General features: G+C 42.6%; 1 protein-coding gene across 2 annotated transcripts in view; it reads left to right on the top strand.

The window, feature by feature from the left end:
• Window positions 1–16705, top strand: part of FER1L6 (fer-1 like family member 6) — a 402024-nt gene that overhangs the window by 163790 nt on the left and 221529 nt on the right. For both annotated transcript variants that reach the window (XM_033934878.1, XM_033934877.1), the window contains exons 16-18: window positions 1188–1278; window positions 3681–3797; window positions 14330–14482. In XM_033934878.1, coding sequence (XP_033790769.1) covers window positions 1188–1278; window positions 3681–3797; window positions 14330–14482 — 361 coding nt within the window. The remainder of the gene's footprint in view (window positions 1–1187; window positions 1279–3680; window positions 3798–14329; window positions 14483–16705) is intronic.

Here is a 16705-nt window from a genome sequence, read left to right as displayed (position 1 = left end):
TGTTAACCACTTAGCTTTTACATCATCTGTATTTAATTTATACAAAAGTCCAGTTCTTGAAAGTAATCTACATAAAGGTAGTATATAAATTTTAAAAGAACAGGGGATAATGTAGATGCTTAAGGCACACCTGACAATACCTTAATCCATGAAGAAGCTTTAACTCTAAAATATCTATTCTCTAAAAAAAGAGAAAAACCATTTCAAGACTTTGCCCTGTAATCCCAAAGAACTTAGGGGGGGATTCATCAGATGGGTTATTTTACCACAAACTGTGCTATTTTAGCTCAAAATTTCATTTGATAAAATGGGGCCTTGTACTAAAATACTAAAATATCAAGACTTGTGGTCAAATAAACCATTTTTACAGTAGCATACATTGATGAATTCCCCCCCACCCTTAAACTAGGCTCATCCATAACACACCTTCAACATGTCCCTCTGTAGTTCTGGAAGCACAGCGGATAGACATCCTGAAAGACACCCTAGACCAGGGGTCCCAGAGTCCCTCCTTGAGGGCCGCAATCCAGTCGGGTTCTCAGGACTTCCCCAATGAATATGCATGAGATCTATGCGCATGCACTGCTTTCAATGCATATTCATTGGGGAAATCCTACACACTCGACTGGATTGCGGTCTTCAAGGAGGGACTTTGAGATCCCTGCCCTAGACATCCTGAGAGATGGTTTTGAAAATCGGCACTTAGACGTCCTAGCGATTAGGATGCCCAAGTGCCGATTTATGTCGGTTTTTGGACATTTTAGTTTTTGAAAATGCCTCTATATAGGCACCAATAGTTATATGCTGTTGTGTACTAAGGCCCGGTTTCTCTAACCGGCGCCGTCGTTGGTGGCCACCTTAAAAGTAGCTGCCAACCGTGCATCAATCATGCGATGGCGCCAGTTAGAGAATCTCACCTTTAGCAAAGGAATTCTATGAGCGTCGGAGCTTTTAGCGCAGCGGCCTGCGATAAAAAAATCCCTAACGCGGCTTGATAAAAGGGGACCCTAATTCCTAATGTTTCTAGGTTACACTTGATGTTATCCACAATGTATGATGCCTCACGATCACGTATGTGATTGTGACACTTGGATTTATAATTAACCCTTCTACTGGGCTACAATATAACAGCACACGATATGGTTTTGTTGTGTCATTTTGGGTTTTTTTTCCTTTATTGTTCAAAGAGCATTAAACTCTGCCACCGAGAAGAAATCCAAAATCCCCAACCAGACTGCTTTGGACAAAAAACGAATTACATTATGCAAACAAGAGCTGGTAAGTGAAGAACTTTCTTAACATAATACCAATGGAGTGTCCATTAATAAAGGGTGAATATATCAGTGCTATAAATAGAATCTGCAGCTTCCATGACAGGATGGAAGATTGGTGAAGATTCTGTAGTAGAAGACTGACATAGAATTGGGCATGATAAGCATTTTCTCCATGCAAATGAAGGCAAATACTCTAACAGGCATGTCCAAGTTCAATCTTTGAGGGCTGCAAGCAGACCAAGTTTTCGGGATATCCCAAACAAATACGCATGAGAGAATTCTGCATACAATGGATGCAGTTGGGCATGCAAATCTTTCTCTTGAATATTTATTAGGGATGCCCTGAAAACATGTTTGCGGCCTTTGAGGACTGAACTTGGACAAGCCTTCTCTAGAGACTTAGGGCTCCTTTTCCGAAGGTGCGCTTGCGTTTTTAATGCACGCGTCGGATTAGCGCGTGCTGGTCAAAAAACTACTGCCTGCTCAAGAGGAGACGGTAGCGCTCTTCCGCGTGTTAAGGCCCTGGTGCGCCTTCGTAAAAGGAGCCCTTAGCCTGCACTCCCAGTCCTCAAAGCCCACCAATGGCTCTGCTTTTCAGGATCTCCCTAATGAATATGCATGAAGATGATCTGCACGCCTGCCATCTCCATTGTGTGCAACTGTCTCTCTCATACTATATCCATTAGGGATATCCAGAAAACCCGACCTGCCAGACAGCCCTCAAAGACTGAGGGTGACGATCAAGACTGTAGAAGACAGAAAATAATCAAGGACAGAAATGTTTCCATTTGTATAAGGCTTCAATAAAGGGTAATCGTTTTCCATTCAGAAACAAAAGATTACAGGCAAGAGGTCATGATATAAAGTTAGATGGAAGAAAGTTGAGAGGAAATGTGAAGAAAACGCTACATATACTGTATCTGAGTGGGTGAGTACGAGTAATACTGACCAAAATGGATAGTAGGAATCAAACAGGAGCAATATATGCTCCGAAGCTCATCGGATCTTTTAGCACCCTGGCCTATGGTAGAAACCTCAACCATGGCTTAGTAAAAGAGGGCCTGTATTAATTAATATTAATTAAGAGATTTTCCTTAGGTTTGTCCATAGCATTTTCACAGGATTTTCTATTATATTCTATATAGTAGAACATTGAAGAGTAACCAAAATATATTTAATTATTACAGTTACTAAAGATATATAGAGCAATATATTTCCTAGCAAAAGTCATCTTAGAATATGTTTGCTTATAAATCCTATATAGTTTCATAATTATGCTCTATTAAAGTTCTATATGATATAAAGCATTCCTAAGTCCTCAAATAATTCAAATTTTACCCAGCACTGCACTTCTTATGTTCTAAACATTCTATTAGTATATAGGGTCCCTTTTATAAGACCATGGTAGCAAGTCCTGGTGCAGCAAATGCAACACAACCCGTAGGAATTGAATGGACTGCATCGTATTTGCTCTGCGGGAATCGCTACCTCGGCTTTATAAACGGGGCCCATAATGAGAGAGTATTTTTAATATAATGTATCATATTAATCAAACAACCCTTACAGATTACTAATGTGCATTAGTGTTTTACTGTGTGTTAATACTATTAATGAGCGTTATCATGACAGAAATTCCATTTTATGCAATAGGTCTAATAATGCACTAGCACATTAGTAACTCTTATTGTTAGACCTTTATAATGAAGCTGTGATTCATGGACTTCTGGACTGGTGGCTTGGTCACCAGAGATCTTCAGTTGCACGGTCACCAGAGATCTCCAGTGGCATGGTCACCAGAGATCTTCAGTGGCATGGTCACCAGAGATCTTCAGTGACAAGGCCACCAGAGATTTTCAGTGGCATGGTCACCAAGAGATCTTCAATAGCACAGACACCAGAGATCTCCAGTGGAATGGTCACCAGAGATCTTCAGTGGAATGGTCACCAGAGATCTTCAGTGACAAGGCCACCAGAGATTTTCAGTGGCATGGTCACCAAGAGATCTTCAATAGCACAGACACCAGAGATCTCCAGTGGAATGGTCACCAGAGATCTCCAGTGGCATGGTCACCAGAGATCTTCAGTGGCATGGTCACCAGAGATCTTCAGTGACAAGGCCACCAGAGATTTTCAGTGGCATGGTCACCAAGAGATCTTCAATAGCACAGACACCAGAGATCTCCAGTGGAATGGTCACCAGAGATCTTCAGTGGAATGGTCACCAGAGATCTTCAGTGGCATGGCCACCAGAGATTTTCAGTGGCATAGTCACCAGAGATCTTCAATGGCACAGACACCAGAGATTTGTGCTCCTACGTTGACATTTGGGCACAGTGCATCCCTTATGCGTGGAGGGCCAGCAGAAATCTTCTCAACTGCTAAAACATGGTCTTTTGTCTCTTTCAGGAAGCAATGTGTGTGGAAGCAAAAGCAATTGTACAGCGCAAAAAAAAGATGTCAATAAACGAGATAACACGTGAGGTCCAGAATTTCATAGAGAAAATCACGTTCCTGGTTGATGAGGTACAATGGAAATCTGTATATGTTCTAAGCCCGGTGCTTTTATATTCAACTACCTGAAGGCATCTTGACTTTACAGACAAACTGTAGCTTGGAGCTGGAAACGTGTTCTTATAATCTAAATAGCTGTAATAAGTTATTGCAGACTTTGGAGGAGAGAAAGAAGAGGGCTGTTGTTGATACTGTCTTGATTCTTAGCCCCTGTTTTACAAAACCATAGTGCAGTTTTTGCGCCGACTGCAGTGATAGCAGCTCCGGCGCTCAGTGTTGGAGCTGTTACCGCCGGTGCTAAAATACGCGCAGACTGCCAGGAGTGGGAGAGTGGGTAAAGTGGGAAAGATCGGTATAAAATTGTTATCGGTATAAAATTGCCCAACTACAAGGATCAGTGTGTTGATAATTTAAAATGTGGAAACTACATTAAAGATTAAGAAATGGAAAACATACAGGTGCATAAAGACCAGGAAGACTAGTGACTGACTCGTATCCTCAGATAGGCAAGTGAACCCTGTGTGGAGTTCTCACTAGTATCAACTATATGGCTATATAGCAATCTCATCTAAAGTCCAAAGAAAATAATTCTCCCCACTATTATTTTTTTTTTAAGTTCAATGTATTTCTTTATTTAAGAATAAAAAAGCAGTTACAAAAGAAACAATACAATGAGAACAAGTCACAGATCAGTGTCAAAATCTTCCACACACAACAGGTAGTAAATCCTAGAGTACAGTCCATCAGCATTGTAATACAAATAATGAAAAACATACATGACAAAATAACCTGAAGGAGAACATAAATATCTAAAGATCAGAGACCATGTCAGTGATAGGGGCCCAAAGTTTAGTAAACGATGATATTGAATTAGTTTTTTCTGCAGCAACTTTCTCAAATTTAACATATAAACATACAGTATTCCACCATATGTTAGAGTGCAATGAAGCAGAGTCTTTCCAATGAGAGAATATTGACTTAAGAGCAAGTTGTAATAAACAAGACAAGAGTTTAGATTGGTAAAAGTCCAATACATCTGGTAAGGCTAAGGGACCAAATATCACTACTGAAAATGAAATAGATGAATTTATAGGCAATATATCACAAATGATTTCCCATACACAATTCCAGTAAACAGAGACATTAGGGCAATAGTAAAGCATGTGTTCAAAGGTACCAATGTCTAGAGAACAAGACCAGCAGAGATTCGTATGCTTTTTGTCTATTTTAGATAATTTATATGGGGTCCAATAGGCTCTGTGTAGTACAAAATACATCATTTGGGACATGGCAGATGATCGAAATGATCTACGTGCTGACAGCCATATTTTCCCCCAATCAGATAACGTAAATGCTTTATTAACATCAAGGTTCCAAATATCATGTAAGGCAGTACATGCAGGATAATTATAATCTCTTAGTAATTTATACCAGGACGATGCCTCACTCTTTTGTCCACTAATCTCTGTAATCCATTGTAGTAAGGATGGAGGAGAAGAATGCAAAGGGTTGGTAGAAGTATATGTAGAGATACAATGGTGAAGTTGCAGCCAGTGAAAAAATTGAGTAGCAGGTAAATTATATCGTTGCTTGAGAGTAGAGAAAGACGCTAGTTTAGTATCATCCCAGATATGCATAATCGAGTAAATCCCCAGCTTTATCCAGGATTTCCACTCGATATACTGTCCTTGTATCTTAAATTGAGGATTATGCCATATGGATGAGTGAAGAGTATCATGCCATTTATATTTACCAATCGCATCAATCGCCAGCAATGCAGTTCTTGTAGATGAAAAAATGGGATGATTGACGATCTTAGCATGAGGAGAAGTAAAGGCAAGAAGTGGTAGATGTGCAGTAGAGATGATTGTACGTTCCAACAATAACCATGATGGTATCAAAGTGTGTGGAGATACATTAATCCAACGAGCTCCTTGACGATTCAGAAAAGCCAAATGATATTCATGGAAACTAGGGAAATTGACTCCTCCCATTTCTTTTGAAGCTTTCAACTTCTTTAATGCTATTCTCGGGGTTTTGTGTTTCCAAAGAAATTTGACAAGGATTGATTCAATCTTAGCATACACTTTTGCAGGAAATAGAAATGGAATCATGGAGAGTAGATAATTTATTTTAGGCATCAGTATCATTTTAATAGTATCTAAGCGTCCCCACCATGATAAATTCAATGGAGACCAGCGCTCAGTGAGTGATGAGGCAATACTGAACAGATATTGTATGTTGTATTCACTAGTTTCTTCTAATGTAGGTCCAAAATAGACTCCCAAATATTTTAGCTTACTGTCTGCAGATAACAGGGAGAATTTGCTAAGTATTTCAGGATCCAAGTGACTGTTAAGTGGCATAATTTCAGTTTTATGTCTGTTCAACTTATAACCAGAGATTTGAGCATAGTCGTCTATGATGTCAAATATGAAGGGTAATGAATCCAGATCAGAGTATAATAGCACATCATCGGCGTATGCCGAGAGCTTGGAATGAAAATCTCCCCACTTGAAACCATGTATATTGGGATCAGATCTGATTGCTATCAGTAATGGTTCCAATGCAATGTTGAACAGCAATGGAGAGAGTGGGCATCCCTGTCTGGTTCCACGAGTAGGGTAGAAGGGAGGAGACGTGGTGCCATTAATTCGGAGAAAGGTTGTAGGGCTGAAGTATAATATCTTCACAAGGTTCAAAAAGGTAGCACTGAATCCAAACCAGGATAACACGCGAAAAAGAAAAGACCATTCTACGCGGTCAAAGGCCTTTTCAGCGTCTAAGGCCACTGCATACAGGGGTGTCGTAATTTGTTGAGCATGGTGTATGATATGCGAGAATAATCGAGTGTTGTCAGATGATAAACGACCATGCATGAATCCATTCTGATCCGTGTGAATAATAGTAGGTAACACTAATTGTAAGCGCAAAGCCAAAACTTTGGCAAAAAGTTTTGCATCAGTGTTTATCAAGGCCAAAGGTCTGTAGTGCGCCACCTTTAAAGGATCCTTCCCAGCCTTTAATATTACAACTGTCATAGCTTCTGTGAACGTCCCACTGACAGAGCCTGAATCAATCAGGTGGGTAAAAAGAAGGTACAGTTCTGGAAGTAGAAGTTCCTGGAATGCCACATAAAAATCTACAGGAAAACCATCTGGTCCCGGAGCCTTGTTTTTAGACATTAGTGATAGAGCTTCCTGAATAGCAGTTACAGATAGTGGAGCAGACAGAATCTCGTTATCTGAGTCAGAAATAGTAGAGTGAGGAAGAGGGTCTAAGAATGAGTCAAACAATGTAACATCCGGAGAGTCTGAGGTATATAATGTAGAGTAGAAATCACGGAATTGTGAAGCAATATCTTCATTGGATAGCCAAGTGTAGCCATTATCATCCTTTATTGCAGGGATTAAGGTCTTCTCTGTACGTAGTTTGACATATTCAGCCAACTGATGACCGCATTTATTCATGTTGGCATAGTAGTAGGCCGACCTCATGAAAACATCCTTAGCCGCAGAGGAGCTTAATAATAGATTATATTCAAATCTTACTTTCCGAAGGGTGTCCAAGGATACAGGATCAGAAGGTTGAGAAATATGTTGTTCTTCAGCTCTCTGCAATTTAAGCTGTAATTCCTTCTCTAGTATAGCCAGAGACTTTTTTTTCCTTGCTGTAAAAGAAATAATTAAACCTCGGATGTATGCTTTAAAGCAATCCCAAAGGACAATAGCAGATATGTCATCAGATCTGTTGATATCAAAAAAATCTGTAATATTAGAGCGCATTTCAGCAAGAAAAGCTTCATCCTGAAGTAGTGAGGTGTTCAATCTCCAAGTGCCGGTAGTCTTTTTAGTACCCAATCCTTCAAAAGTTAAGAAAATGGGAGCATGGTCAGATACTACTATATCACCAATGTCAGCTGTTACGACTCTTGATATCAGAGGATATGAAATCAAAAAATAATCTATGCGTGAATATGAGGCATGAGGGGCTGAGAAAAAGGTGAACTTCAGGTCATCATTATGCAGTAAACGCCAGGGGTCACCTAATTTTAGCTGACACATAAGATCCTGTAATTTGAACCAGGCTTTGGTTTTCCTATAAGGCACATTGGATTTTCTGTCTATCATAGGATTCAGTATTAAATTAAAGTCTCCACCGAAAATATATTGAGTGCTTGTATTATTTGTCAGTAGAGATGCTAAAGTGTCAAAATATGCTGGGCAATCAGTATTCGGGGCATATATATTGATTATACTCAGTAAATTATCATGAATTTGTAGATCCACTTTCACCCATCTTCCTTCAACATCAGCAGTGTGAGCCACTATAGAGAAGTCTTGGCGTTTCCTTATAAGAGTGATCACACCACCTTTCTTATTCAGAGCAGCAGAGTAAAGAGCTGGGTGACACCATTTATAAGCAATCTTAAGAGATTCAGAATTAGAGAGATGAGTTTCTTGGAGAAGTATAATATCAGGATTAAATTTTGATATGTAGGTCATAATTTTGGTACGTTTCACTGGATTATTGAGTCCCTGTACATTAAGGGAAAAACAGGTTATTGACATTTAAGAGCAGTAGATAATTCAAACAGAAGGTAACAATGATTTGCAGCATAATAGGCAGTATACAGGATGTACTCCGTAAGAGAATGAGCATAATACTGTGATAAAGAAATGAAAGAAAACATGACACCAATCAGAAACCTGTGAAAAGTCAGCAAAGGCTGACACAAACCCATGGGAGTAGTGACTGCACTAGCAACCCAGCAAATGAGCCAAGAGAGGAACAACTGTGAATAAGCAAAACAATACAAGAGATAATGCCTAGTAAATCAGCATGAGGTGAGGACAAGAAAGTCAGGTTTTGTCAATAGGAGACGGCTGGACTGATTCAATGAAGTCAGCTAGGGCAGCCGGGTCACTGTAATCCTTGGTTGTGTTCTGATATGTCACACGCATTCTTGCAGGAAACAAGACACCAAATTTAGCACCCAGATCTTTTAGCTGCGGCCGATAAGCCAGGAATTGTTTCCTGCGTCTGGCAGTTTCTTTGGCCATATCCGGTAGAAACAGTAGTTTATTTCCTTCAAACATGATCGGGCCATGTAACTTAGCATGCTGCATAATCAGCATGGTGTGACTGTGATGGATCAAGCTGGCCACAATGGGTCTGGGGTAGCGAGAAGCCTGGTGGCGGTGATGAGGAACTCGGAATGCGCCATTGAAATCCAGCTTTACATGGTCAGGCAATTTTAGTAGTTGAGGCAACAAAGCACGGAGAAAATCTTCCAGGTCACATGCTTCACGACCCTCCGGTAGGCCCAGCAGCCTAAAACCGTTCCGACGTGCCTTGTTGTCTGCGTCTTCCAGGGCACGTTCTAGGTGAGAGATACGTGCAGTTTGACGACGCAGTTGTTTAATAGATTCGTCTGTTACTACAGATTTAGCTTCCAGTACCTCAATTCTAGTAGTGACCTTAACAAATTCACCCTTAAGTGAAGATAGGTCATCCTTTAGGTCCCCGATATCCTGTTTCGTCTCCGTGAGCAGTTCCCTTATGCCACGGAGCTCAGTCAAGATGGCCGACGTCTCGTCGTCTTTTTTTTCGGCGTTATTTTTCTGGGGAGACGGCGGTTCAACGCTTTTGCGTTTGCTTGGCTTGGTAGCAGACATGTTCCGCCACAGATTTCCGAGCGCTGATTTTTATCTGAGCAGGATAAAACTGCGCTTTGAGGCACGAACCTGTTGTTCCTCCCGGAGCCCACACGCTAAGCAGCCATACGTGTCAGAGCTCACTAGCGCCCCCTTTCTCCCCACTATTATTAACAATTCAGTGAAGGGAAGGAAAAGATTTCAAGTTCTCATGGTGGCAGGTTATTAACTCTTGTCAATCACTGATAGAGCAATCATTAGTCAGAAAACCTCTCTTTTGTTATTATCTTAAATATCAACTTAATGTAATAGTCTCCGTCAATAATAAATGTCCAAAATCTTTTTGATTTTTATAAATTATTTTTTGTTCACAAATGATAGCCACTTACCCCTTTTTCTACGAAACCGCGCTAACGGTTTTTAGCGCAGAGAGCTACGATGCTCCTGACACTCATATGAACTCAATGAGCGTTGGGAGCAGCGCGGGCCATTCAGTTCGGCTCTCTGCACTAAAAACCGCTAGCACGGTTTTATAGAAGAGTGGGTTAATTTACTTATGGGTACCCATAAGGCAAAGGGGCACTTCCTCATGAATTATAGATAGTCTTACCCTTGGCATCATTTAACATTTTATTGCATGGTTATTATACACTGTAAAAGTTTTATGAGGAAGCGTATTATGTCCCCAGTGCTCATGTACTGCCTTACAAAATATTCCTGGCCAATACAATATTGCACTTGGAAGCAGACTATGCGTTTGGTTTTGCAGAGCGTTCTATGTGAACCTTCACGCAACCGTTCTTTTGGATTGATTAGTTTTTACACGTATCTACTACCATAGGACTATCAGGGACCCCTGAGGAAGACCACCTTGTCAAAACACGGACCGTGTTGAGTCCTATGCTCTCAGCGGACTAGGTCCTTAAGGTTTTTATGTGGATTATCCTGTTTTTATGTGGACTGTTACGTTGACTTTTGGAACTTTCAAATCTTCAATAAAGTCCATTTCAGGAACATCGTCACTCCACAGTATTTTTTTTGGTTTTTCTTAGATTTTCTTCTCAGTGGATTTCCCAGGGTCAATCTCTTTGTTTTAGTACACTATGCTGCCCTGAAAAGCCAAAACGCAGCAACTGTTGAGAATGTAAATAATAGAGAAGTCCAAAAAAGAACATAAGAATTGCCATCTCTGGATCAGACCCTGGGTCCATCAAGTCCAGTGATCCGCACATGCGGAGGCCCCGCCAGGTGTACCCTGTCATTGTTTTAGTCCCCATATCACTGTATGCTTCACAAGGGATATGTGCATCTAATTTACCTTACCCGTATCACTCTATGCCACTCTTAAGGAGATATGCATCTAGTTTACCCTTAAATCCTAGAACGGTGGATTCTGCAATTACTTCCTCTGGGAGAGCATTCCAGGTGTCCACCACTCGCTGCGTGAAACAGAACTTCCTGATATTCGTCCTGGACCTGTCCCCCCCTCAGCTTCAGTCTATGTCCTCTTGTCCGTGTCACATTGGACATTGTAAATAACTGCTTTCCCTGCTCCATTTTGTCGAATCCTTTCAGTATTTTGAAAGTCTCGATCAGATCCCCTCGCAGTCTCCTCTTCTTAAGGGAGAACAACTCCAGTCTCCTAAGTCGTTCCTCGTAGTCCAGGTTCTCCATACCTTTCACTAGCTTCGTTGCTCGTCTCTGTACCCTCTCTAGCAGTTTTATATCCTTCTTTAGGAATGGAGACCAATGCTGGACGCAGTATTCCAGATGCGGTCTGACCATGGCTCTGTAGAGCGGTATTATAACTTTCTCTGATCTACTCATAATTCCCTTCTTTATCATGCCTAGCATTCTATTTGCTTTCTTCACCGCCGCTGAAAGGTCACTTGGACACACAAAGTCAGAGGCGTGAAGAAGTACAAGTTTTATTCACAGCATGCATGCTGGACCCCTGAGCTCCAAGCTGGCTCAGAAGTGCCGAAACCAGGAAGTTACAGAGATATTTATTCATTTTTCTGGCTATACAACTGAATTCTAGAAAAAGCTTTTCACGTGTTACTTTTCTTAACACTCATTGGTTCTAAGCTCACACTAACAGGTCACTAGCAGGACACCTATCTAACTCTAACAGTTAAATGTACAGAAGGGCAGGGTACATCATGGCTCAAACTCTTATCTATTCAGCTTACAATGTGGTAAGGTAGGGACATACATTTTAGGCAGATGCAGTCAATAGATTATACACTGTTTTCAGCTATGTAGGCCAGAGCAATATTTTAAACAACAGTTAACTATTTCATGACCCTACACCGCCACACATTGCACCAACGGTTTCAGGGTCCTATCTATCAATACACCCAGGTCCTATTCCTGTTCAGTCTTTCCCAGAGTAACACCTGACATACTATACTTGTGATCTTTATTTTTTCTGCCTAAATGCCTCACTTTGCATTTTTCCACATTAAAATTCATCTGCCATTTATCTGCCCACTTCTCCAATTGATTCAAGTTGCTCTGAATTGATTCAAGTCACTTTGAATAAATTTGATGTAATGCTTGATCCAAACTAATGCAGTACTGTGTTCTGGCTTAACATATCTCACATTTATCAAGAAATACTGGACCTGATATTCAACGGTATTTAGCCGGATGTGAACAGTGCCAGACCAGCTAAATACTACTTAGCCGGCTAGAGTGGCATAGTATAGGGGGGGAAGTGGATTGCCCTAGGCGCAGTCTTGATGGGGGTGCAGGCACATCTCCTCCTTTCTGCCCCCCCCCCCCACTCTTTAGTACCCCTTCCCTGCCACACGTGCGCCTTCTCTGCCCACCCTTCCATACCTCTAGCTCTTTGCTGACGCGAGCGACAGCTCCAACCTGCTGCTCACGCCAGTCACAGGACCAGGAAGCGACGTCAGAGGGAGAGCCAGGCCAGCATGGGCAGCAAGTTGGAGATTCTGCTTGTGCTGGGAAGTTAAAGAGATATGGGGAAGAGAAGAGGCATTCATGTGGCAGGGGGGCGCCACCGCCACTATTGCCTCCCACCCTTGCTATGCCACTGGCCAGCTATCTGACAATATTATGCAGGTGATAGCTGCGTATCTCCCACTGAAAATCCCGCTCTCCAGATTGGCCAATGACTTGCTATGATGTTCGACATAGCCAGTCACTGCCAAAATTTAGCGGCTGGCCAGCTAAGGCTAGCGGCTAAATAAACCTACTTAAAAATGGCAGAGAAGATTATTTACATTGTCCAATTTGACACGGACTAGAGGACATGAAATGAAGCTAAGGGGGGACAGGTTCAGGACTAATGTCAGGAAGTTCTGCTTCACTCAGAGAGTGGTTGACACCTGGAATGCCCTCCCAGAGGAGATTATTGCGGAATCGACCGTCCTAGGCTTCAAGAGCAAACTAGATGCATATCTCCTTAAGAGAGGCATATAAAGATATGATGGACTATAAATTACGCCAGGGTACACCTGGCAGGGCCTCCGCGTGCGCGGATCGCCGGACTTGATGGACCAAAGGTCTGATCCGGAGATGGCAGTTCTTATGTTCTTATGTTCTTAAAAGCAGATCTGTCTTTTACCACTTTGCCTTACCCTAATGTATTTCCCCTTCTCCACTTACCTCCCTTTATTTTTATTTTTCATCTCGATGTATTTACAAACTCACCTTCCCTCCTCTCCCTTTGTTTCATGTACGTCGGTTTGATTATGCCCCCGTGCTTTTTTTAACTTTTGATATGATATTTCTTTTATTTTGATATATTCTTTTTAAATTTTAGTTTATTGTAAACCGTTTAGATGCACGATTGATAAACGGTATATAAAAAATAAAGAAAACTTGAAAACTTGAATATCGGCTGAGTGTTCGGCTTTGAACTTTGACCTGGATAGTCAATGCTGGTGGCCGGATATGACCCCGACATTGAATTCCAGGGATCATCATGGACCGTGGGAGACTGACCACTATATCCCGAAGTCTGAATATTGGGGGATTGTGTCTCAGACATTTGCAACAGGCTTGAAAACGCATCCAAATATTAAATGGTTTCCATATTTAAAAAAAAAATACACATTAACAGGTCATCTGGTAAATTAGCTTAGTTTTGACAAAAAATCTGAGTTGCTGTGTTCTGGCTTTTCAAGGCAGTATGGGCAGTGGTGTAGTAAGGGGCTCAGAGGATCGGACTTTTGAACTTTCCCGGGCGCCATCTTGGTGAGGGTGCTGGCATCTCTTCTCCTCTCTGCCCCCCCCTCCTTCCCACACTTCCCTCATTGCAGACGTGCCTTTCCTCTCCCCACCCCCATACCTCTGGCTCCGCTGGCACAAGCAGCAGCTCAAACCTGTTGCTTGTGTCAGCCTCAGCTATCCCTCTAATGTCATTTCCTGGTCGCAGGACCAGGAAGTGATGTCAAAGGTAGAGCCGAGGCTGGTGTGGGTAGCAAGTTGGAGACGCCAGGGAAGTTAAAGAGGTTCAGGGGAAGGGAAGGGGCATGCATGTGGTGGCAGGAAGGGGAAGGAGCTTGGGGGCGGGGGGGTTGAGAAGAGGGCCTGGGTGAGGCACCACTGCCCTGGGTGCCTACCGCCCTCGCTACGCCACTGAGTATGGTGCTCAATATAAGACTTTTCCAAAACATTGTAACTGGTGTCTAAACTGTTAACACAAAAACAGCCTTTAATTATCCAAGCACGTGGCCTTTCACTAAGGGCCATATTAATTGCTAAATCATTGTTTACAACTGAATGACTAGTTCATGTGAAAGTATTTTGTATCACAAGGAGAGAATGAAGGTCACAGGAGCATTACTCTTTTTTGTTCTCGCTCAGCAAGGTGTAACTCCTGACATTTACTGGTGTTTATTCTTGTCTTCATAGCCACAGCACACGGTTCCCGATGTGTTCATTTGGCTTCTCAGCAATAACAAAAGAGTGGCTTATGCTCGAGTGCCAGCCAAAGACATACTCTTCTCCCCGTTGCTGGAGGAGAAAGGCAAACACTGCGGGAAGATTCAAACCCTCTTTTTTAAAGTAAGTGCTGGTCATTTGTCAGCTCAGCCTCAGCGCTTTTCAGAGTACAGTGTTTTAACTTTACTCATCTCTATCCGCCATAATCAGTCACCCAAGGCAGAGAAAGGGACAGACTCAGTAAGCTGATGAATGGAATCCTTCTGTTCATTTCTCAGCTTCCTTTTGCAGTCTTAAAAAGAGGCCTGGTGATAGGTGCTTAGGGCCAGATGCCGTAACCGACACCAATCACGTGTCAGTCACACATGGGCGCTGGTTTCAGAATCGCGCCCCTGAGAAAGATAAGCACTGGAAATGTAGGCCAGGGTTTTCGGGGGCCCTACATTTCCGGCACCTATCTTTACATAAGCACTTTAGGCCGCTTAACACCAGTTCCGGCATTGGCCACGCCTACTTTGGCATTCGGCAACCTAAAGTGCCTATTTAGGGGCGATTCTGTTGCCTTTTATATAGGCACTGATAGGCACTTCAACTTCGCCATTTTTTTGCAGTTTCTGACGGCATTCTTCAATTAACTTAGGCACCAGTAGGGCGCCTATCGGAGCCTAAGTTTACGTGCCCTGTGCTCATGTACTGCCTTACAAAATATTCCAGTATTGCACTTTGGTTTTAGAATTTTCCCTTTAGGGCCTGAAATTTGACAAGAGCTCCATTTCACCTCTCCAGCTACCTAACAACGTGAATTCAGCATCCCAGTTATTACCTAAACCACGCTGTTCAATGTAAATACATTTTTCTTGAGAACTTGATTAATTTTGGTTCATAGTCAGTCGAGCGTGAGACACCAGTGCACCGACAATCGAGCGCTGACAGTTAGGCGCAAGACACAAGCGAGCCGTGGGAAAACTTAGTTTTAAAGAGCTCCGAAGTGGGGTGTGAGTGGGGATCCCTCCCACTTTACTGCATAGTGTTCACGCTGCTGTTGGGGGGTGAGGGGGTTGGAACCCTCCATTATAGAGAAAACAGAACTTTTTCCGATTTTTTTCGGGAAAAGTTCTGTTTTCTCTATAATGTGAGGGGTTGCACCATCCACACACCCCCAACGGCAGTGTGAACAGTATGCAGTAAAGAGGAGGGTTTCCCCCCACACCCCCGTCGGAGCATGGGGGTGCTCAAAGCCTTCTGGTCTCGCTCTCTCCGAGATTATCTCGGAGAGAGCGAGACCAGAAGGCTTTGAGCATGTGCAAATGCTCAAAGCCTAGTCCAGCCCGGCGCAGGAAGAAGGAGGATCTCTCCCGCACTGCACCGCCCAGCTCAACCCAGCCCAAACCAACGAGGGAGGATCTTCGGGCACTGGCACTGGCACGTCCTGTGCATTGGTGCTGGTGCCGGTGTCCAATCGGGTAAGAGATGTTTTGCGGTGCTGGGGGGGATGTATGATCGCGGGGGAGGGGGTGACGCGAGCGGGGGGAGGATGCCGGTTCGCAAGGGGGATGCCGATCGGATTGAAAAAAAAAAGTTTAAAATGCGGGTAAGCGAGCTGGGGGAGGATGCCAGTTCGGAGTAGGCGGGAAGAGGTTTTAGCATGTGCGGTATATGCGTGTGCGCGCTATATTAAATTTTTTTTACTTAAATTTGTGTTCCCCGTGCGCTATACCCATGTGCGCGTTTTATACGGGTGCGCGGTATATGGGTGAAAATACGGTAATATGTTACTATGTATGTTACTATGTTCTAGAGCAATGGCTCTTAAACTTTCTTAGATCTGCCACACTAAGGGCTCCTTTTATGAAGCCGCATTAGTGGCTTAAGCGCGCAAGACGTTTAATCACACGCTAACCCCCACGCTAGCCGAAAACCTACCACCTGCTCAAGAGGAGGCGGTAGTGGCTAGCGCGGCCAGCGGTTTAGCACGCGCTATTACGCATGTTAAACCGCTACCATGGCTTCGTAAAAGGAGCCCTAAATGGAGCAAATGTTTCTCGTGGCACATTATAATTGAAATTATAAAATTGCGAAGACAACAAAAAATTAAATTTGAGAGTTATTTATTTATAGTTCTTTAAGCTATGCATGGGTAATTGTAACAACGGTGAAATTAAAGTAGATAGAATAGAATTGCTAATCCATGCAATGGATGTGCTTGTTTTTGAGGGCAAATTAACTCAAAATGCGGCTCGATAGTCGACATGCAAACAAGCATTTCATCATCCACCATCTGCAGTCGTTCTCTTTTCTTCAATTTAATTTCTGTCAGAGCTGAAAATCCAAGTTCGCAAAGATCCA

Source organism: Geotrypetes seraphini, chromosome 2, assembly GCF_902459505.1.
Source record: "Geotrypetes seraphini chromosome 2, aGeoSer1.1, whole genome shotgun sequence".
Taxonomy (NCBI): domain Eukaryota; kingdom Metazoa; phylum Chordata; class Amphibia; order Gymnophiona; family Dermophiidae; genus Geotrypetes; species Geotrypetes seraphini.
The sequence above is the reverse complement of the archived record's forward strand: the minus strand, read 5'-3'. Positions and strand labels throughout refer to the sequence as shown.